General features: G+C 36.4%; 1 protein-coding gene and 1 pseudogene across 1 annotated transcript in view; one reads left to right on the top strand and one right to left on the bottom strand.

Annotated features, from left to right (window-relative positions):
• Positions 1–5,195, top strand: part of SYT16 (synaptotagmin 16) — an 87,587-nt gene extending 82,392 nt beyond the window's left edge. Inside the window, 2 exon segments of the mRNA XM_011384664.1 lie at positions 4,883–4,975; positions 4,978–5,195. Coding sequence (XP_011382966.1) covers positions 4,883–4,975; positions 4,978–5,195 — 311 coding nt within the window.
• Positions 5,196–17,995: 12,800 nt separating this feature from the next.
• Positions 17,996–18,114, bottom strand: LOC111735916 (annotated as a pseudogene).
• Positions 18,115–23,136: the final 5,022 nt, after the last annotated feature.

The following is a 23,136-nucleotide window of genomic DNA, read 5'->3' as shown; positions in this document are numbered from 1 at the left end:
AAAAATCAAATATCTAAGACATTAAAGGATAGTAATAAAAGAGGAGTAAGAAAATTATGGAAAAAAAATTATAAAACTTTTTAAAAGACACAAAAGAAAATTAAATAGATGGATATACCATATTCATTGGTGAAAATATTCCATATCATGAAAATAACAACTTTCCCTAAATTAATCTATGTATCCAAGACAATCCCAATAGAAGTCTTGATAGTCTTTTAGGCATGTTTTGCCCTTTTAAAAAATACAACTTGATAAACCGATTCTAAAATTTATAAGAAAGAACCAGTTAAACCAACCAGAGCTTACAACAACTTAGTTGTTGTTTTTTTTTTTAAAAAGATGATATCGGAATTCTCTCTACAGATATCAAGACATAGTATAAAAAAATGATAATAAATATTATTAGGCTTAGGGAAAGACACAGAGCCTGGAAACTTGATATCTGACAGACATTTGTATTAGAAATAAGCTGGCATATAATGGACTATTTAATGAGTAATGCTTTTCATATGGAAAGATAATTAGACTCCTACCTTACACCACATGCAAAGATCAATTTCAGGTGGATTAAAAATAAAATGCGATAAGTCAGACAGAGAAAGACAAATAGTATATGATCTCACCTATATGTGAAATCTTAAAAAAAAAATAGATACAGAGAACAGATTGCTGTTTGTCAGAGGCAAAGGGTGGGGGGTGGTGTGAAATGAGTGAAGGTAGTCAGAAAGTACAAACTCCCAGTTATCAGTCCTGGGGATGCAATATACAGTGACTATAATTAAGAATACTGTATTGTTGTTCGAAAGGTGCTAAGAGAGTAGATCTTAAAAGTTCTCATCACAATAAAAATAATTTGTAACTATGTTGTGATGGATGATAACTAAACTGATTGCGACGATCATTTTGTAATATATACATATGTCAAATTATTATGTTGTACACTTAAAACTAATATAATATTATATGTCGATTATATCTCAAAAAGAAGATTGAATGTGAAAAACACATTCCTAAGACTTGTAGGAAAAAATACGGGCAACTATTGAGTTTGAGTACGATTTCTTAATTTTATTTGAAAATCGTCAGCTGAAAAGGAAAACATTGATTAATCCGACTCCACAAAAATTTAAAACATTTATACTACAAAAGTCAAAATAAACAAAGCAAAAGGATAAGCTACAAGTAGGGAGACGATATGAGCAGAAAATATAACAAAGATTCTGTATCTAAAATTTATAAAGAGCCAGTAATCTACTCCTAGGTATGTAATAGAGAAATTCTCAAATATTAGTACAAGGTAAAAGGTAGAAAAATGTTCACTGAAATATTTTTAATTCTTAGTTATTATAAACAACTGAGATAGTCCATTCATTAAAATAGTGGGTAAGTGAAACTCAGTTTACTAAACACTGGAACACAATATAGCAGTTAAAATAAAATGAATTATAAGTCTCCATTATTAATAGAGATAATATAAAAAAATGTCAAATACAAAAAAGTAAGTTTTGAGAAGACATACACAAAAATGGTGATATTTTTTAATGTGCAAAATAGTCTTAAATATATTTTGGATACCTTTAGTTACATCCACTTATATAGTAAAAGCCTAAAAGCATACATGAAAATGAACTCCAAACTCAGGATGGTGGTTATCTTTAATGCGAGAAGTTAAACAAGATCAAAGAGAGATACTCGAGGATTCTCAATTATAATATTTTATTTCCTAAAAATCAAACAAAAAGCAAAAGATCAGTAGTAGGTATAACAAGTGCTCAATATCACAAGTCTGTGTGGTAGGCATTTGGACATGTATAGTATTCTCTACTCTCTTATGTACGTTTAAAATATTCTCTAATTATTAGTAACTTGGAAGGGGAGGTTCAATGACCAAACTCCCTTCCCGAGAGAATCACGGTTCCTTCCATCCCGTACACCCCAAGGCTGAGTTTGTAGTACAATTGGTAGAGAGCATCATGCTGCAAATGGGCAGGCTGTACAACTAACCACTGTGGTATCATGTTGTTTCTTTGGAAAAATGACTTCTCAGTTCCAAATGACATGGTTTCTGAGTCATCATCAGAACATAAAATATTGTTTGGTGTTGTTTTGTAACAGATATTATCAGTTCCAAAAATCAAACAGCTCAGTTAAGTTGTAGATTTGCTGGACCTTTTCTCTATCCACTTGGACTGAATAAGTCAAATAAGCTCATCAGAATAAGTCACTGAACCTGAAAATATCCCGGCAATGCTTTCTATTGTTCTGCACAGTAGAATTTTCTGAGCCTCTGTTTTTCATGTTAAAAAGCAAGTATATTATTACTGCTGATAAAGATTCCCTTTTGACTTAGAAAATCAGCAACGTTTCCTTCTTTTGGTCAGGTGTCCTCAGATGGGATTGTTCATCAATTTATTATTTTCTCTTTTGGTCACTTAACGATTCAGCTTCAGTGGTGGAGGTTTGGTAGTAAGTGGACTTCCTCATAATTAGAAAACAATCTTAGGATAGGATAAAGCTTGAAATTGCTCTTTTTGTGCAACGAGCAGGGTCTTTGTAAGATTAACTCAATTCCCTCTGCCGTAACTGGCAGCCGAATTGTCAGAGCAGTTTGGTGACTGGAATGAACTTTTCCTACAGGAATCATGTAGCCATACAGCTGCGGAAACACAAATTCACTCCCCCGTTGTCGGTTTTCTGACAGCTTTCTCTGCAGAGCAGTTTGAAAGAGTGGAGAAACCTGTTACTGAGACAGAGAAGTGTTTTCCCACCTGAAGTGTAATTTCACACCTTGTGTTTCTCAGCAGATAAGTGCATAAAATAACACATCAAACCGGAATAGAAAAAGATCAACATAGAAAGAAAACTGCAGATTGTAATTTGTTTCCTATCTTACAATGCTCTGGTAGAGAACAGTAAATTACAGAGATCTGGGTTTACACTTTTAAAAAGTTGACTGGCTGTTAGGTGGGAAAATGAGCAGTAAACGCTAATCAGCTTTCAGACTGCATTGAATAGAATGTACAGAATGATACAATTGTGGAAACACCTGAACATTTAGATTTAAAGAAAAAAAATAGAACACACATAGGTGAGCGGTAAAATTTGTAGTTAAGAAAAACATCCAAAAAATCGATTTTTTTTTTGTTCCATATATATCATTAAAAATATGATGCTAATAAAAATATAATTGTCTTAGGAGGTAATGTTTTTGTGTAATGACCCATTTGGGAATTTTAGGGAAAAAGGTAGACTATGTCAGTAATTTGGACTTTTTTTCTTTTCTATAAATGACTAAAAATACTATGCTAGCCACCATTTTATAGCATTCTAATATAGGAGTTATAAAACAAGAGGTTTGGCTTTATTTTGCCTGTTTGAAAACTTGACACAAAAAGAGAAAAGAAAGTTGAGCCTCCTGACTAATCATGAACAGTCATTATAAAATATTTAATATTTACTGAATGTCTATGGTATGTTAGACCCTGGGACAGGCATTGGGGTATAACGGTAAACAAGGCAATCCTTCTTTCTACCATTGAGGAACTGACAGTCTTGTAGACAAGTAAACAGGCAGTGATAATATTGGGTGATAAAGTGCTAAGATAGGCTATAATTTGATTTTGATGAAGCCCTTAAGAGGGTTATCTGAACCAGGCTTGGTGGGGAGGGGAAAGTGGTCAGCAAAGATTCCTAGATGAAGTGAGGTATCAGGGCATGTACAATTTTTGCAGAAGCGAAAGGAAAAGAGAGCATGTAGGGTTGGAGGGATGAAGGTAAATTCAATACAGTTGGATTGCAAAGATTAAAGGCACAGTGATACATAAGACTAGAAGTAACAGGGCCTGAGTACATAGTCTATACCAAGAAATTTAGTTTTGTCCTGAGACTAGTGGAAAGTATTAAAGGTTTCATTTTCGCTTTTTCATGAGAGTGACATGACCACATATGCATTTTACAAAGGCCCCTCTGACTAGGGGATTGGTCAATCCAGTGACTGGAGTCCGGTGAGGAAAGATGTAATAATGCAGGTAAGAGATGCTGGTGATCTGAGCATATGATATATACTGAGAGTTCAGTGGCATTGGGGAAGGAAAGAAATGGGCGGATTTGGGAGCTATTCAGGAGGTAGAACCAATGAAACTTGGTGATTGATTTGCTGGACTAGGGTGTGAGAGCTAGTCTTGTCAAGAATGTAGTCCTGATTTCTGATTTGGATCATTGAGTGGATAATGCTAGCTAGCATTCACAGAGGCAGAGAACACTGACTGGAGCAGCAAGTTTTTATAAGTTGGGGAAATGGTGAGTGTGAGATGTGTTTGAGATATCTACGAGAAGGAAGGTGGTATTCTGTTGGATCTTAAACTTGGGAGAGAAGTCTAGGCCAGAGACACAGATTTGGTAGTTGTTATTGAAACCAGATTTGGCAGATGTCATTGACTAGATGAGAATATGTAGAGAGTAAGAAGAGACTCTTTAAGTCAGGCATCAAACAGTACTTTCACTATGAAAAATACACATAAAGCAAAATGTATACATTTATCTTGTTACATAAATAATATGTGGAAGAAGAACCAGGCACGTCCACAAACATCATTGCACATATGCCTATGCATGAATTCACTCCTGTACAGGTAGAGCTTCTAATGACCATCGGCAAGGTGCCTGATAGTGGGCTGCATGAGACGTTATGCATTCAAGGTAATAATCCCTTTCCTTAATAATTTGTGTAAGGTGTGTTAGTCCCACAGCAAGTACCAGGCCTAAGGATGCCAGTCAGTATGTTAAAAGGGAAAAAAAATTGCAGCCCATGTAAATATTACAACTCGACCAGCAAAACAGAAAGCACTGATATTTTTTCATTTCCATTGTTTTTTCTTAGATACATATGGAAAGCTCTTTCTCCTCAATTCTGTGGGTCAAGAGATGTCCCGCTGCAAGACGTCCATTCGTCGTGGTCAGCCCAATCCTGTCTATAGGAGACCTTTGTTTTCCAGGTGGCCCTCTTTCAGCTCTCCGATGTCACGTTGATGATTTCCGTTTATAACAGGCGTACTATGAAGCGTAAAGAGATGGTTGGTTGGATTGCTCTGGGCCAGAACAGTAGTGGGGAGGAGGAACAAGACCACTGGGAGGAAATGAAGGAGACCAAAGGCCAGCAGGTCTGCAGATGGCACACGTTGCTCGAATCCTAGGTTTGCCAACAGGTGTTTACATGCCTCATCTGCCCAGGTGGCTCTCGTTGCAACTCAGCATATGCTGGCAGGCTTTTTAAAGACAGGCTTTCAAATAAGGATTGGATTCCACTAACCCCTAGGACATTTTTTTGTGTCTCTTGGGGGCGGGGAGGGAGGGGCGGTAATCTTTGGGTTTCTCAAAGTTTCGATTTGAATTTAAGTATTGTAATTTTTAAAAATCCTACATATACAGTCAACTATATGGTAAATGTTATAGTTGCAAGCAGTGATGATGAGTTAATTTGTGTTAATGGGTTATTGAATTCTGGTTTAGGCTATGAAGCTTCTCCTGCTCTCTCTGTTTGCTTGAAGAGGAACCTGATTGCGAGGGAGCTGTTAAATGTTACTATTCATACCACTTATGTGTATGAATCAGAATTCTCTTAATATGGTGCAAAAAACTCCAAAATACAGAAATAAGTCAGACACTGAGGCTCAAAGAATGTAACTGTCCTCCACAGTCCCCTATTTCACATTTTTTCCTCTTTATCAAAGACTCCTCTCATTTATTTGCCTAACAAATAAATGTTATGAACTTGCACTTATAAAAACAAATTTGTACTAATTAAATATCTCTTTTTATCTCACTCCTATATTGTGGTTTCCTATGAGGTTTAGTTAGATAAATCATCTGGAAGCTAAAAAATACTGTTGAAAGATAACTTGTCTCCTTTTGAATATATAAGGTTTCAAACTTGTAACTTTCAAGATTTTTATGCTCTTTTTCTCACTTAATAAATTCTTACAGAATGAGAAGAAAACCAAAAAACCTACTTAAGTCATGAATTTATTAATTTTTCTGAATCTAGTGTTTTTCCTTTTAGATTATACTTTTTCTATATGCAGTTATATATTGAGACATATATTTTGACTGTACACCTGCATGTAAACCATATTCTTTTTTATGTAATAATTTCATTATTAGAACACAGTAAATTGCAAACAATTGGTCTTTAATAACGTTGATTTGATTGCCTCTTAGAAATGAACGTGTTACAATACCTGTGAATGAAAAAATATTTTCAGCCTGTATGGGATGACATTACGTTTTTTCTGGAACATTTGATGTGCCTATAATTGTCATTTTTCATGGCATTTGCAGCAACATCTATTAGTCACTACTTGCATTCTGGGCACGTGCCTTTCAGAACAGTGATGTATGATTATAAGCATGAAATTTTACTTCTGACTGACTTTTATATACTTGTGCAGTGCATGTTTGCTTATTTTTTTCTTAGATCTGAGCCCTTAATCTCAATTACTGTAAATTGGCAGTAATAAAAAAAAGGGGAGGAAGGAATGTGTGTACGTGTAACACTGTGCCCAATATGTAGCTCTTCTGAGCAATTGCTCAGTCTCTTATTTTTAGCTTCTATGCTTCATTGTTGACTTTTTGCTGTCTGTGGGAAGAGAGAGAGCTAGTGATGGATGTATACAGTTAAAAACACATATCTCCTCCTCAGCTCTACATTTTGACAGATTGTAAATGTAGGCTGTAACACTTGAAGAACAGATTTATTCCTTACAGCCTGTAATGGTTATCCTGACAAGGGCACAGGATAACCTTACTACGATTTCAAGTTACAACTTTTGAAAGTGATTTCATGTGGAATAATGAGAATTAGCAAAAAAAAAATTAATATCATAATTTCTTTTTAGGTCGTGAGAGTTTCATATATAAGGCTTCACAGTTATTGAGAATAAGTAATAAAACATGCTCCTTTGGGTTTTTGCCCTATCTTTCTTTGGAAGACCTCAAAGTGCTTTTCCAACATTGTATCCATTAACTGCTGAGTGGTCTTTGCAGTGTGGCTGTGTCATCGAGTAGAACTGAGTGCAATTGATTAAGTAGCTGCACAAAGAATTGGCTTTTCATATCCCTTACTCTCTATGCGCTTGTGTTAAAAGGGAAGTAGAGCAGCCTTGTTATGCTTTCCTTTATGCAGTCACATAAAAGCAGCATTCACTTTAAAATTTACATTTGAAAAAAATCTGCATATATTGTACAGACAGTCCTAGATTTCTTCTCCATCATATTTCCCTGCTTTATATTTTGCTGCATCTTTATCTCAGGGTGCCCAATAATCACCTATACTTCATTTTCTGCTGCCTTGACCCACCCATTTTCTGCTGGTGTACTGAAGAGATCTTTGTGTGTTTGATCTGCTTTCCAATAGTCTGCTTATGATACAGTTACAGGAATATGCAGCATTTTAAGGAAAGGGATGCCCGAAAAGCATTTTTTTATTTTTATAATTTTACTATGTTGGTGCTACTCACCATGTAGGATGTATGTACATCTTGAATATATAGTAACATTTACCCTAAAGCTGATTGTATAAATATAAAATGCTAATGACAAGATACATTAAAATATGAGGCTGAATTTTTTTACATTGATTTGAAATTTTGGTTTAGTAAGAGCTTTTGATTTTTGTGCACTTAAACTCCCTTATCATCTTGGCAAAGTCTAGACACAATACGTTTAAAATGTTTTTCACTCGAGCTTTTACATCTACATTTGCTTTTCAAAAGAGTTATGAAAGATAATTAGTTGGTTCTGCAGTAAAAAAAAGCTGCTTTTACGTATTTTATCTAGCTCATAATTAATATCTCATAGGGACATTTGAAATTGAGGAAGAACCAGCGTTTACCGCATGAGTAGTTCTCTCCATGATTTTTCCTGAAGAGGTGCTTTTTAAATAATTTTGTTGAGAGTAAATGATACATGAGGTTTATGGAAATTGGCTTTATAGTGTGCCTTCTTTCAGGGCATGAATTTACACTGAATCATAAAGTGCTGGTTTCACCCATCACGGTGGTAGCTCTTGTACTCCCCGCTGCCCCTCTGACTATTGTTGAATTTTTAAATGGGCCATTCACCAGGCAGCTGAACACCTGCTCTCACTTTCTCTCCTTCATTGGCTCCCAGTGGGATGTGCAGTTGCTTTGGACCCTGTTTTTGCTGATGTCGCATAACTATGAGGGGAGGGCTTGCCTCTCTAACAGGAGAAGTACTTTCAGCACCTTTAGATGTATCATACTCAGCATTTTACCTGAACAAAGTTTGAGGGAAAAAGAGAGTATGCTGCTGCATTGACAGGTACTTCAGGCACTCTTCACTCTGCTTTCAAAGGCAATAACTGATTGACCTCAAATGTTGATATTCTCTGTAGTACTAGGTGCTACAAGGGGGCTTGCACACTGTCTTACAAATCATTGACACCTCTCGGTCAGTAACTGTGCTTTACATCCTGGCTGTACTAGACGGTCTTATGTGAGAATCAAAACTCTTTTCTTTTCAACTAAAACATTATTTAAGTTGAAATTACCATCAGGTTAAGTGAAAGTCCTTCTCTGATAGCTAATGAATTGATTAAATTGATGGTTCAGTGTGGACACTGAATTGTGAGTTTCCCCAAGTCTTGGCTAGCCTTTTGCAGCAGCAGGCATAGTACGTTAAGATCAGAAGAGTGGGTAAGAAAGGATTATTTGTAGATGACATAGAGCCAGAAGGAGGCATATTCTGTAATGATAAAGAAACAAGTCTAGAAAACACATGTGGTATCATTTCCTCTTACCTTTAAGGAAACGGTGGAAACATTTTATTCTATTTGATCCACAACAAAAGCAAATGGCAAAAGTATTTTTATTGTCTTAAAAAATTATTCATTTGTTCCAATGGAAAAAGCAAAGCAAACTATAAAAAAAAAAATCATATAGCACGTGCATGGAAGAATTAAAGAATAAATAAGTATGTTGGATACCTTCAGAATCTGCCAGCAAATATTCGAGAAGAGAAAACTAATGATCCAAAAGACTTTTTAGGCCAGCTAGCTATCATTTTTTCACAGCTTGTGGGATTCTGGGAAATATTGAAAGGTAAGGGAAATGAGGCTAGTTTAACACAGCTCAGAGAAGTCGGCACATTCTGTTGTCTTAGCCTGGGTTTCGATGGAACTCTGCTAACTGTGTGGCTTTAAGAAAATTACTTATCCAGCCTGTGTCCCTATTTCCTCAACTGAAAAATGAAAATAATGCCTATCTCATAAGGTGTTTTAAAAGACATTAAATAGCATGGAGACTGGCATAATGTAAGCATTCAATATCCCCCTCTCATAATCATGCTTAAAAAAAGATTTTTCTTCCTACTGAAAGTAATAGTAACATTAGAGAAAAAAAATCTGCATATATCTGACAGATTAGGGAAGTCTATTCTGATAGATTAGAGAAGAGCTAAAAACAATTTTCAGATACTTTAAAAAGGATGGGCTTATGGAGCTAGTCTGAATTTGTAAAGGAAGGCTTACTGGGGCAACCTAGACAGAGATAAGTCTGATGTATGAAAGAAATTGCATCTTAACAAATTCCCAATTAGATAATAGTAACCAGATCTTTGTCTTTTACCCCCTTAGTTTGGAGGAGATGCAAAGGCTCAATGCTCATGTGCACATCTTAATAAATCACACGCAAGGCCTCTCCTCATCCCCAGCTCTTCTTTAATATTCATGCAGGGATGGAGCACCTCGCCCCCATCAAAAGAGTTGGTAAAGAGGGCGATTTGAGTACGTATTTCAACTTTGACCTGAAAAACTAAGAAAAATAGTGTGGCAGACACTATGCTAACATTCTTAAAACAGATAACACTTTTTTTTGGCCTATATTATATATCCATCTTATATTCTTATAGGCAAAAATTTTCAATGATCTAATAATGCAACTGTCAAAACTTATCAAACTGTTTGACTAGAACAGTTCTATTCAGGATCAATTATGTATCAATCACTGTTTCTCTTAAAAGATCTTGATGAAATGAATTCTATCAGAGTTGGCACTAACTCCTTTTTGGAAAGTTTTAAGAGTGACTTATTGATATAATAGCAAGAGAGTTCAGTTGTTCTCAAGTATTCAAACCTTGAGTAAAGAGAGTTCCCTGAGTATTTAGAAAAACCTTTGTGAGCATTTGACCTGAAGATGTGATCGGTGACTAACCTTCTCAAGTTTAGTATAACCCAGTGCCATGAGCCAGTCATGTACTAGCTGTGGTTTAAAACTAAGCGTGATTCTGAAATAGGGAAATGTGAGGCTTTAGTCCCAATGTTGCCAAATTGCCAACCTACTGACTCAAGTTCTAGGCTTCTCATTCAGGAGAAACATGAAGAAAATGGAGAAGAATCACTTAGCTTGGGGATTTTAGATAGGAATAATTCAGCACGTAAGGAAGTTAAAGGGCTTGGCTGGGACGAGAAGCGTGTGGAGTGATTTCTAGTAACAGTTCTCCAGGATGTAAGGTGTTCTTATCAAGAGGACAACATACTTTTCTTAACCTTGTGGACAGTCAGAGCTGTCGCCTAAATCAAGTCAAGAGCATTGAACTTAGATATAAGGAGAATTATATGAAGGTTTTTTGAATTAACTGAAAATGTGTTCATTGAATTTCCTTGTGTCTAGCACCGTGCTCTGTGGCATAGTACAGGAATGAACATCTTTAACATCTTTTTGGTGGGCTGTGACAACACATGGAAGCATTAGTAATCATAATTAAACCAGCAGTGCTTACCAACATATGATTGTCCAATTAGTCTAACCACATGCTGTAAAATGTAGAGTTCCTGGCTAAGGGTTATTGGAAATAGGTAAAATATATTGACTGAATTTATTGGAGAAAACATCTAGGAAGCTTGGGACTTGAAAGGGCCTTGGTCCCGTTGGAGGAGTAGTCCCCAAGGGAGATCACAGAATCATTTTATTGAGAATCATTTTATTGAGAATCATTTTATTGAGAAGTCTTATAAAACAGAAACATCTGCATGAGCTGTGGGTTCTGTCTAAAGAACAGGGAGATAGTCTTTATAAAGTTTTATCTAGGTCTAATATTTTATATGTGGTCTCCAAACAGAATCAACAATAACAACGCTCTAGGCCTGCCTCTTCCCCTTTGGACATTTTTCCACATTGATTTTTCTGAGTATCATACAAGATTTTCTCTGGGGAGTTGGCTGTAGGGCTTTGGCTAGGTGACAGGGAATGCCAGCAGGCTCTGGGTGAGCTTCCTCTCCCATGGGGTATTGAACGTTTGTGTTTCCCTTGGGTTACAAATCAGTATCCAAGACACACAGACAAGAATCAACTATATTTGTAGCCACTGTGGAACTTGTGAAACAGCTTGAGACTTTACAGAACAAACACAGAGGCAGTCATGGAGGTCTGTGGACCTCTTAGAATAAAACCACCCCTGAATTTTGCTGCCTGCTCTCTGTTGCTCACTGATGCTGCATTAAGGTGTTTCCATGGCAGTTTTTGCTTCATGTCAATGTTACCAATTCCACTTTGAGGATGTGAGAAAGATGCCTTCCAGTTATATCATCATATTTATGTATTATTTTTGTTTATTTTATTTTCCCCTTAAAGTATCTACTTACTGGTTTTTATTGTTTTAGTTTACATAAAACTTATTCATTTAGAAGACATTTATTAAGTATATTATGTTCCAGACCCTGGGCTAGGGGCTGGAGAATAACAGATGAGTAAAATGATTTGAGTTCAACCATCATTTTTGTTTCTAAATATTACCTTTTTAACAACTGGATCCTGATAAGAACTCTAGGTAAACAATAAAATCTTTTATTATCCTTTAATTTTTGACTTAATGTACTTCTGTAATGATCTCTCCTTCCCTCTTCCCCCATTGAAAAGAAAAGGATTTAAGGAAAGTAGAAGTTATTACTCTGCCTCCAGTTAAGAAATATATTTTTGTCAGGCTATGTTTCCCTTCAAAATAAATGGATATATTTTGCATCTGAAGAAAGCCATGTAGCAATCCATTCCAGTGATGAAATGAATTATAGCATAAAACAGAAGTTAGATATTTAGTATTTTTTATTCTTTTAATTGAATATCAGATGCCTTCACAAGGCAGTAAGTTAGACCCTTGAATGGTAGGTCTGTACAAACAAATGTGACACACTTCTTATAAGCTCTTTTTTACTATCTGGAGATAGTAGCTGACAGTTAAAGGGGTGACAGGGTAAAGAAAGATCTCTGCTTATTTCTCTGTGTCTTTTAAAACTTATCTTAGATATTATACACTAAAACACATTGGGCATCCCTATGACTTGGGTAAAACTCAATGCTGGGAGTGTCCTTACCTTGGCAGATGGACCAATTTTATAACAGGAGATAAAATAGGAGTTTTTCCAATGGATTTATTGCTTGTCATTCTTTTTTTTTTTTTTTGCTTATAATTTTTAACATCATAAAAATTTAACTCAGATATCTACTAAACATGTCTCAATTGTGTAAGTTGTCAAAATCTTTAATGTTCTAAAAGTTTTTACTGAAGACAATTTTTTTTGTGATGCCTTCTTGATGGCCCATAATAAAAAAGTTTATATCTCTTGTTTGATGAAAACCTTGATGTTTGGGAAAAGATATCAGAAGGCTGCCAATAAAAACTCTGGTTGGTGAGGAACATGTACACTAAAAGAATGATATTTTTGTAAATTATTTTGTATAACATTTTAGGGCCACATGTCTCTCTTAAGAGTTTCTTTATCAAGTTCCTTATAGTTGGCACCACATTTCCCTATGACCCATAATAATCTTTATTAATTCACAACTACACCAAATTATAATGCAGTCTTTTATTATGCAACCATATTAATGCAGCTATAAATTAAATTTTATTATGAAATATAAAATATTTTCCATAACTTTTAATTTTATTGCAGATTTTAAGTTTGTGAATAAGTTAGAATTTACATAATTTATTGTGACTGAGAAATTTGTATAATAATATTTATTGGAATAAGATTTGACCTGTATTTTTCAGAAAAAGCATGATGGTCTTTGTGAACTATGTTTTTTAATTAATAAATATCATTTTTTTTGAGCAATTTCAGGTTCATAGCAAAATTGAGTGGAAAGTACAGAGAGTTTCTATAAATCCCCTACTCTCATACTCACATGATCTCCTCTACTACCAACATTGCGCACCCAGGATGGGTGCCTTTGTTACTTTCTATGAACCTACACTGACACATCATCATCACCCAAAGTCTATATTTTACATTATGTTTCAATTTTGGTGTTTCACTACCCTAAAAAATCTTACGTTGTCTGCCTATTTATCTCTCCTCTCTACCCCCTCATAACCACTGATCTTTTTACTGTCTCTATAGTTTTGCCTTTTCCAGAATGTCATATGGTTGGAATCATATAGTATGTAGTCTTTTCAGATTGACTTCTTTCACTTAGTGTTATGCATTTAAATTTCCTCCATGTCTTTTCATGGTTTGATAGCTCATTTTAATGTTGAATAATAATATGCCATTGTTTGGATGTATCAGTTTGTTTATTATCTATTTACTTTCATTTGAAGTTCCAATTGCTCTGGTACATTTTGTTAATGTGCATGTTCTCAAGAAGAATAGATTAATTCCTATGACCCATCATATAAAATGTAGCAATTTCCAATTCAGAATCAATTTCACCTATGTGATATTGGACTTGTTTTACATTTGAAGAAAATATTTGTGAAATAAATCACAATTGCCTAATTTATGTTAACCTATCTAAGCCTTTCCCCACTCCATCGGAATCTGAACAGAGAAAGTTCTGAAGGCTATGAGGATGTGATCCCCAAATTAGCAATTCCACAGTGTTTTCTGTTGTTGAGCAATGATTTAAATATACATTGATAAAAAGTGCTAATTACGTTATTACTGATTCACTATAGAAAACCACCTTCTGTTACTAGTTTATATGACTTTGCCACTGCTGCCAAGAGAAAGGAAGCTTTGTGATTGTGCCCCATCTAGTCAGCTGTACAAATTAACAACAAGTGGTATCTAAGCATCTGGATCATACAGCAGCTTTAAATTCCGGATGGAAGGATGACCCTCAATAATGCACAGGCTGAACAAGCAGGTGGGCGGATGTTGCAGTTATAACACTGATAATAAAACCAGGTGAACGGGGAGGCCTGATGGATGATCCACATCTGGCAAGCACTTGACGTTATTTATGTGTACCAGCAGCCCTTGGCTCTGTAGTTGCAGCAACTTGTGGAATCTGGCATTACTGCAGAGGTGAAGCTGTGATTGTGGAAAAATATTGGAGCAGATTAAAATTAATGAGGCCTGTGTTCCAGTACCATATCTTTCTCTAATGAGCTCTAAAGTAAATGTCAGGTCACAAGTTCTCCAAGCCTGAATTTTGGCATTTGTCAGGTAGAAATAACTAATACTCATTTTACTTATTTTCACCAGCTTGTTGTAAGAATAAGATTCATGCATTCCTTCCTTAACACAAACATTCTGAGTACCCACTGTGTGGCATGACAAGGTAATAGAAAAACACTTTAGAGAATTAAGAGTTTTTGAAGACTGTGGACATTTTATTAGTTTGATTTTAAGGTCAAATCAATTCTTTATGTCGATATATCAATGTAATTGACACTTTTAGATCTCTGCCAATCATTGAGCTATATTCACAGAATGTTAGTAATTTGAAAGTTACAGTTGGAATGGTCTTTAGCCATTCTGCTTTTGAAAAGATAAAGTATAAGTTTCTAAATTTTTATTCAGACACCCAAACCACAGAACTAATTGCAAATCCATCTTTTCAACAGGCTTACCAATCTTGGAGTTGAATGCAGACCTTTCTTCTTTAGAACAATTTAACTTTGAGTGCAGGGAAAGTATTAAATTAAATAGCATTATTATTATTTTTTTTCATAAAATGGGATTTGGATACGATATTTGGAAAGATGCTTCCCCCATCAGAAAAGGTCCTTCAACGTACGTTTTTCTTTTGAAGAATCAGTCTTCTCCATTTCTCCCCTCCCAAGTGACTTTCCTTATGCACATAATCATTTTCCTGCTAAATACCATTTATTATCTCCCAGAAAAAAGTAAAGGTTAAAAAGTTATTTTCAAGGTACATCCAAGATTTTATAGCAATATTTTGTGTTCACAGTGCTTGTAGATCTGACTCGGGGTTTTTTTTTTTTTTGTCTTGATGTGGCATCCGAAAGAAACAGTTGTTCATATTCACACATTTATGTTTCACCATATGCATACTGTGTGCAACTCCGTTGTTTTAAAATATTTTATTGGGTTTCCATTATATCTTAACTTTTCATGGATGTCCTTGAAGAACTTGTATTTAAAAATGTAAATGTGAATGATTCATTCATTTTGAACATATGTAACTATTTTGGGGAGATTTTAGCCTACATGGGGCTCACTCTTTTTATCAGGGAATGTGCTTTGTAGTTCTGTTCAATTCAGATTTGGATGCTGGAGAAGTATTAATATTGTAAACCTGTACTTTTTCGATTCCATGTTTACTTTAATGAGTTATTTATGTGTACTAGACTATCCTAAGTTTTTGGTAGTTGTGAATGATGATCCATAGTTTAATGGATTTCGCTTATGGAGACAATTTAGCATAACATAGTTTAGTATAAAATCTGCTCTTTCTTTATATTCCTAAGTCACTAGAAGGCATTCCTGGGCAAATTCATTGTTCAAGGCCAATTAGTTGTAAGATAGGAGTTGCCCCAAACCTCTCCCATTGCTTCATAGTCATTTTCAGGCCTGGCTGCTGTCATATTTCCTCTTCTAAAGTTTTCCAGCAGAGAAACAAAAAGTATTTTCTCCTCCAAAGGGTTGAACTCTAATTTTAGAAGCTTCTGAAAATCTTCAGAATATTCCATGTGGGTATCCTCCTGTCCCTCACAGTATGACTTATTGATTTCTGGTGTCTCCTACTTAAGAAGCATGAATGTATCTCTAGCTGTTGCCAGAACAAACAGCTATAGAATGTAACAACCCCATTTCTAAAATTCTATCTGTGAATAATTAGTATATAGGAAAAAGTTTGGAATATTTTTAAATTATTGAACTTAAAAGCTAGAGGATCTTCAAACTTTTGTAATGTTCAAGAGTTCATAACAATGGTTTTAGTATGTTACTGTTGCACTGTTAGGTCTTATGTTTTAACTGGGCAAGTCAGTGAAATATTTGATGATGATACTCTTGTTTTAGGATCACCCTTTGAAAATATGTTAGAAAATGTAAAATTGTTTACCTGCAATAAAGAATAAGTTTGTGATTAGAAGAATTATACTGTTTTTCTTGTACAAATAATGCTTAAGGCAGATATTCAGTCTCACAGTGATGTTGGAAGCATATTTTATGCAGCCTAAAATCTATTTCTGTATTAGATATTTAAATGCATGAGGATAAATTCTAATTGCTTTTTGTTTAAAACAGAAACATAGAAGAAGTATTAGCCCCAGTTTGTACAAAATGTCTGCTGCAACTGATCTCATGATAGTTAAAAACTAAAAATCATTCCGATTTTGTGAAACTGCTGCTACTGGTTTTATCAATAAAGTTTAAGCAGATGGCTTATATGTATACGTGTGAAATTTTTTTAAGTTAAAAAAAGATACAGTTTTGCAGCATCAACATGCAAATTTTATGGGCCTGAATGATATTGCCTATTTTAGTAGATACAAAAAACATTAACTCCAAAACCATATCAACTGCAGACGTATATATTAGAACTGCAAGCATTACATTTATGATCCATATAATTTATTTTGGTTTTAGGATGCTGTAGGCTTTTATGTTGAGCACGTATGTAAATCAATGTATATCAACTCAAATGCTAGTCTAAAGTATTGAATTTAAATTAAGAATATTGGGTAAGTGAGGAGCTATGTTAATGTAAAGGTTACGTGAAATAACTGAATTGCATCTAGAGAGTTTTCTGAGAAGGCAAAACATTGCTCACAAGAGAGGCTGTTGTCCAGAGTTCTTTCCCCTCTATGTATACCTAGTTTTAAAAAGTTTGTGAAGCTCAGATGAAGCAAGCTAGAAGTAGAGGAAGCAGAGCTATTGTAATCGGACACCTCCATAGCAGTAAAAGCATGATTGATGACCCCAAAACAAAAAAAGAAAATAGAAAAAAATTCTATAGATGTTTCAGGGAATTTTTTTTTTTTTTTTTTTTACCATTTTTGCACATTGTATTAGAGATAGTTAATGCTACCTATTATAATAAACAATCCTAAATGTCAGTGAGTTAGCATAAGAAAGCTTCATTCCTCACTAATCTAAGATGTTTTTGTCCATGCAGCTTTCTCAGAAACATCTCAGGGATTGAGGGCTATCTCAGAGTCCTAAAGGAATCTGAAGGAATATTGTGCCCTGCAAATGAAAGCGGGAGAAAGGGTTGGAGAATCAAATGTATGTTTTAAGGGACCAGGCTTAGATCTCCACTGCCGTCTAAACTCTGTTGGTCAGAACTTGTTACATGGCTCTACCTATATTTGAGAAGGTTGGGAATTATAGTTTCTGTTGTACAGGAAAATGAATCAGTTTGGTGAGACTCTTCTAGACAGTATCTAGTGCACATACATTTTTATTTCTTTTTCTCTTTCTTTTTAAATTTCAAATGGTGTGGTAGTGGTAGTTATTTAAGGAAAGCTTGCAATTGCAGGCTCATTGCTGTTTAAATTCTTCCTAATCTATGGTAGATCTAGCATATAACAGTCTGATTAAGGATTCTACTTGTTCACCTTAGTCATCTTAGATCATTTTAACACAACTCAAATGGGGTAGTGGGGTGGGTTGGGTGCTGTTGCAGATAAAGATCATTTGACTACATTTCTGGATTGATAGACTGAGCAAGGGTGAACATTTCTTTGCTTTCTTTCTTTCCTTTTTTTTTTTTTTTTTTTTTAATGCCTACAGTACCTGGTCTTCCTAGGTGGTCTCCCATCCAAGTACTAACCAGGCCCGACCCTGCTTAGCTTTCAAGATCAAATGGGATTGGGTATGTTCAGGGTAGCACTGCTGTAGACAAGGATGAACATTTCTACATGTGTATGTGCACTAGTAAATATGTATATATGTGACATTAAAAACACCAAAGGAAATAATGTAAAATTATAAGCAAAAGCAGAATATTACATAGGAAACAATTTTTTTCAGCATATTAATCTTAGAGTAAATCATCTGCAGAACCTAAAATCTGACAAATGATTGCTATCTTCTGACATTCCTTCAACAAAGACCTATCCTTAAATGTTAAAATAATTGACACAGCCATCTATGACTCTGGTTCTTGAAGTCTTTTGTAGTAATTTAAAAAAAATCTTAACCATCCTGAGTAACATTTTATTGATGAATCAAATCACATTTTATGTCTTGTAAACTCTAGTCTCTCTTTACAGTTTCCCTAGGGTTTCTCCAGGGAAATTCAGAGAATGGCTCAAGAGGAAAATTGGCTGACAATTCAGAGCTGTGATGAATTTTAATGTGCATTCTACTACATAATAAAACATCTCATTCTTTTCAGCAAACAGATAAGGAGTAGGAGACAGGATTAGCATTACATCTGTGGTTGTCTTGAGGAGGGATGAGATTCAGTAGTGAGAAGATTAGAATTTAGATGAAGTCTAAGGTGAATTGTATGGCATTTTAATATTTAATTTTAAAATCCAAAATTGTTTAGTGAAAGATTTGCTCTAATCTCTTGCCAGGAGAATTGAAGAATTTATAAAATTAAATCTGCAGACATAAATAGTCCAGTAAAGGTTAAACTCTTATACCTGTGTTCTATTTCCGACTTTGCCACCAAGCAACTCTGTGATCTTGAGATTACCTTGACCTTTTCTTCATGTCTTCCAACATCTGTTATTTTTCTTGAGGTGGTCTCAAATGAAGAAGGGATTTGGCAATTATTTGGCGAGTTATATCGACAACAGAAAAGAATATATCCTGCTCTCTCCTGATAAAGAAGACTAGAAGTGCTGCCCGTGTTGGTCAAGTTCACTAGCTGCTCCCCAAATAGATTTTTTTTCCTCCATAGAGATACGGCATGTGAAGATGGAGATTGCTTTTCACCTGAAGTAGAGGAGTATTTTAAGGAAAGATGGAACAGTTCAGCTCAGAGGACTCACATCTACTTTGGAGGACACAGAAGATAACTAGGAAAATATATAAAGGACTTTTAGGTTATTTCCCAGTGCCATTAAAATCTGGGTAGTGACCTTTATAAGATACTTTGAGAAAGAAAAGACATTGCTATATCAACACATTGTTTCATTAAGGGCAGAAAACAATTTTCTCTATATAATAGGCTTTTTTCCTTCTACTTGATTAAAGGACCACAAGTAGTAGCTGCCCTCTTGTCTTGTACAAGCTCACTTACTAACTGATAGCCACACAGCTAAGATGTAAACAGGGAAGTGGGGCCAAGCAGGGTGGCTCCATCCATTCACACGTGCTCTTGATTACTTTTGATGTACCAGGTGCTGTGAACTAGGTGCTGGGGACAGAGCGTTAACAAGGTAGAACTAGCTTGAAACCTTGTGTGGTGAATATTGTGGAATGGGATCAGTAGGATGATTTGAGAATGTAATTAGGAGGCTAATCTAATCAGGAGATCACTGTAAGGGAAAGTCGCTATGAGAAAGTAGTATTTAAGCCAAGACTCGAAGGCTGAGTAAGAGTAAGTTAGGTGAAAGGGAAGCGTGTCAAGGAAGAAGAAACAGCATGTATGAAATACCTGAGACAAATGAGAATCTTCCCTAGTCAAGGAAACTGAAAAAAGTCTGAGTGACTGGATCTTGAGAGTAAAGGGAAGAGTCATTGAACAACAACAATAACAAAAAGCAGCAGTAAGAAAATAAAAATATAACTTGAATGAGATAACAGAGTTGATATATTCTTTTAGCTGACTTTATACTATAGTGTAAACGACTGAAACATGCATGCCTTCTCCAGTCTTCTTTATGAAAAGTACCATTTATTCTTATTGTAAAGAAGTTTGGGTATTAGCTTGAGGCTTTAACTAGCCATTGGATCAAAATGAAGACCTTCTCATTGTATAAAGGAAGTATTTTAGATCACGAGGGATATTTTTCTGAAATCTTTGGCATCGTGCCAGGAGTCAGCCACAGACGCCAGTTAAAAGGAATTAGACTCTGGTCTGATTTTCATGGGTTAATTAGTATTTCCTTCTTCAAAGTCTATCTACGGTTCAAAGCTGCAGACACAAACGGGAACACTCTGGGGAGGAGAGTCCTAGAAGGCAGAACAAAATCTTACACTCTTCATCCCGCACACCTCACCCCAGATCAAACGCACAACTTCTCTGTCTCTCCCCTTATCAGGGCCCTGCCCCAAGGCAACGAGCATCCCTGAGGAAGTCTGGGTGCCCGAAAAGCATTGACCAAGTCCCGCTGCCTCCTCAGCCATTGAAAGTATCGTCCTACTCTGATCACAAAACCTGACCCTCACAGGGGTTGAACCCAGCTAGGGCTTACAGCTACAGACGGTGTCCCAGGAGGCTCTGCCTCTGTCACCTGCCCAGGCCCGTGGGAGCCCTGCCAGGAGAAGCCCGGCACGGAGAGCTGCGGTGCTTAGCCACCTCCAGGTTTCCTGTCAGCTCTCTTGGTCTCGATTTAGGGGAGCACAGGACTCTCTCTGTTTGGGACTCTGTTGACCGCCCTTCCTCGTTCCTGTTCTCAAATCTTGCTCCTAGCAGCCCCTGCCAGTGCACCCGACCTACAGTAAGTTGCTCCCAAGCTGTTGGAGGGGCGTCATCGCCTCCTAGCAACGCTCCTAGCAACCGGGTAACATCTGCTCCCTCTGGTCCAATGCGAGTCGAGAACAGCTGCGCTCCCGCCTCGCGTTCCAAACCCCGAGCGAGAGGCGCTTCAGAGACTGGAGGGACGGACCTGCAGGAGCTAGGGCTGCCCGCCGAGCTGCAGTTGCCGCTGCTGCCGCTACCGCGCCACCGCCGCTGTCGCTGTCAGCGCCTGTCTGAAGAGTGACAGCACCGCAAAAACAGGAGGAAGCGCCGAACCCCGCTTCTTTACGAATCAAGTGCATGCGCCCATCTCCTGGCGAGTGGACCCAGTTCACGAGGTAGGTCTGGACTCCAGCTCGGCGCCTTCCTCCGAGGTTTAGCAATGACTCGTTTCATTGAGGATGAGGGTAGGGACGTGTTACGGGATCCCACCCCGCCCCTAGCCATTGAAAAGTGGCCAGCGAGTGGTCCCCCCCAAAATCTTGGAATTGGTTCTTGAAGATTTCCCTGCCTGTCACTGTTAGGTTTGTCTTCGGAACTTTTCAGCCCTTCTTTTACCTTTGACTTCTTTGCCTATGTGCATTAGGAGAGCTGGAAGCAGGAAGCACCCATAGAAAGCGCTATGATTAAGGCTAAAATGATATAGTGTAGTCTCGACTAATTGAATCAACACGTATGGAGAGCAACATTCTTTTTAGGTCCTGTTCTGGAAAGGGTCCATTTGGCCGGGAGCAGCGTCCACTGTTACTCAACCTCCTGAAAAGTAACCATAGTAACTCACCTCTCTTTTGATGGGATCCTCCTCATTGGCTGCCTATCTTCCTTTGGAAAGCTCATCCCTCTAAATATAGAAGATGATGAGATCTGTAAGCATGCATCCATGCAGGAAAGGTGCAGTTAAACATGGCCCTTTAAAGAAAAGTACCATTTGGCCATTTCAAATCTTGTGAGAAATAGTGTGTATTCCAGAGAATGATTGAGTTAGTCTGTTCTAACAGTTGAATTGTTACTTTAGAGAGAATATGTTCTGAAATTATACAAAACCTAATTTAAAAACAAATTAAGTATCTCTGACTTTGATTTTTTAAAAAAGTCAACCCACTGATAATCTTCCCCAAATAATCTCCCAGTAAATACCTGGTGAGATCAATTATTCAGTTGTTTCCAAATTTCTTACGATAGTGAGGATTCCTCTGTTTGAAACTAAATCTGGAGATTAAATTAATTGTATGTGTTTGAGGGCTTGTCTATTTATCTTTCTGGTCCAGATCAACCTCACTTTAAACATCTTAGTGTTCTCCTACTGCATGCTTTCTCCTGACTTGATAACCAGTTCAAGTCAGTGCGGTCCTCACTCTTCCCGTGTTATTTGTGTCTGTCTCCTTTTTTCAAAATCTCAGGTAACCATTCATGAGCCTGAGGCTGTGAGAAATGCTCACTGTGCGAAGGGGAACTCTCACCAGATTTCCTGAAGCTGTCCTAGAAATACACATTTCAGACTGATTCAGCATTACCAGGTAATCACTAGCTTGAAAGAAATTACTGTTTAAATATGTATCCAGAGAAATAAATGCTAATGTAGCATTAACATAACTCGCAAGATCAATATAAGGGGTGGTTTATATAGACGGTTGCTGGGTAGAAGTCAATAGAGGTTTTCTGTAGAAAGGACATTTGTGGGCTGGCAGATTTTCCTCTCTTAGACCCATGTGAATAGGGTGAGCCAAATTAGGTAGCCTGGCTCGGGGAACATGAGCATGCTGGTGCATGTCTGAAAGAAGGAAATGAAGAGAACTCTCCAGGTTGCAAGAAGAGATCGTGGTGATATTTTAAATTTAATTTGCATTAAGATCATGATGATAGAAAGCCATGAGTGTTAAGCATTTAAACTCAATTTTCAAGACTGAATACAGTCTTTTAATAAGCGTTCAGCCTTCCAGTGTTGTGTAACTTTCACATGTACTGAGCTACCCATAGGCAGTTCCTTTAGGTAACCGGCCTAGCAAATTACAATTGAATTCATGAAAGTATACCATGCCGCATTTCTTCCCTTTCTTCAGTTCCTTTTGTAAAAATAAATAATTAAACAATTTTATTCAGAAACCTACTTGAAAATTTCTTCTGGTCTGGTTGTTGTACAGTGTTTTTAAAATTTATTTAAGTATAGTTGGTATACAATATTATATTAGTTATATTAGTATAGTGTTTATGAATATCATGAGACTTTAAAAGTACATAGTCAACGAAATAGCTGTTGAATAATTTTAAGCATTAAAGATGACCATTC

The sequence above is a fragment of the Pteropus vampyrus genome, unplaced genomic scaffold (genome assembly GCF_000151845.1).
Source record: "Pteropus vampyrus isolate Shadow unplaced genomic scaffold, Pvam_2.0 Scaffold15, whole genome shotgun sequence".
Classification (NCBI taxonomy): Eukaryota; Metazoa; Chordata; class Mammalia; order Chiroptera; family Pteropodidae; genus Pteropus; species Pteropus vampyrus.
Note: the sequence above shows the minus strand (reverse complement) of the source record. Positions and strands in the feature narration are given on the sequence as shown.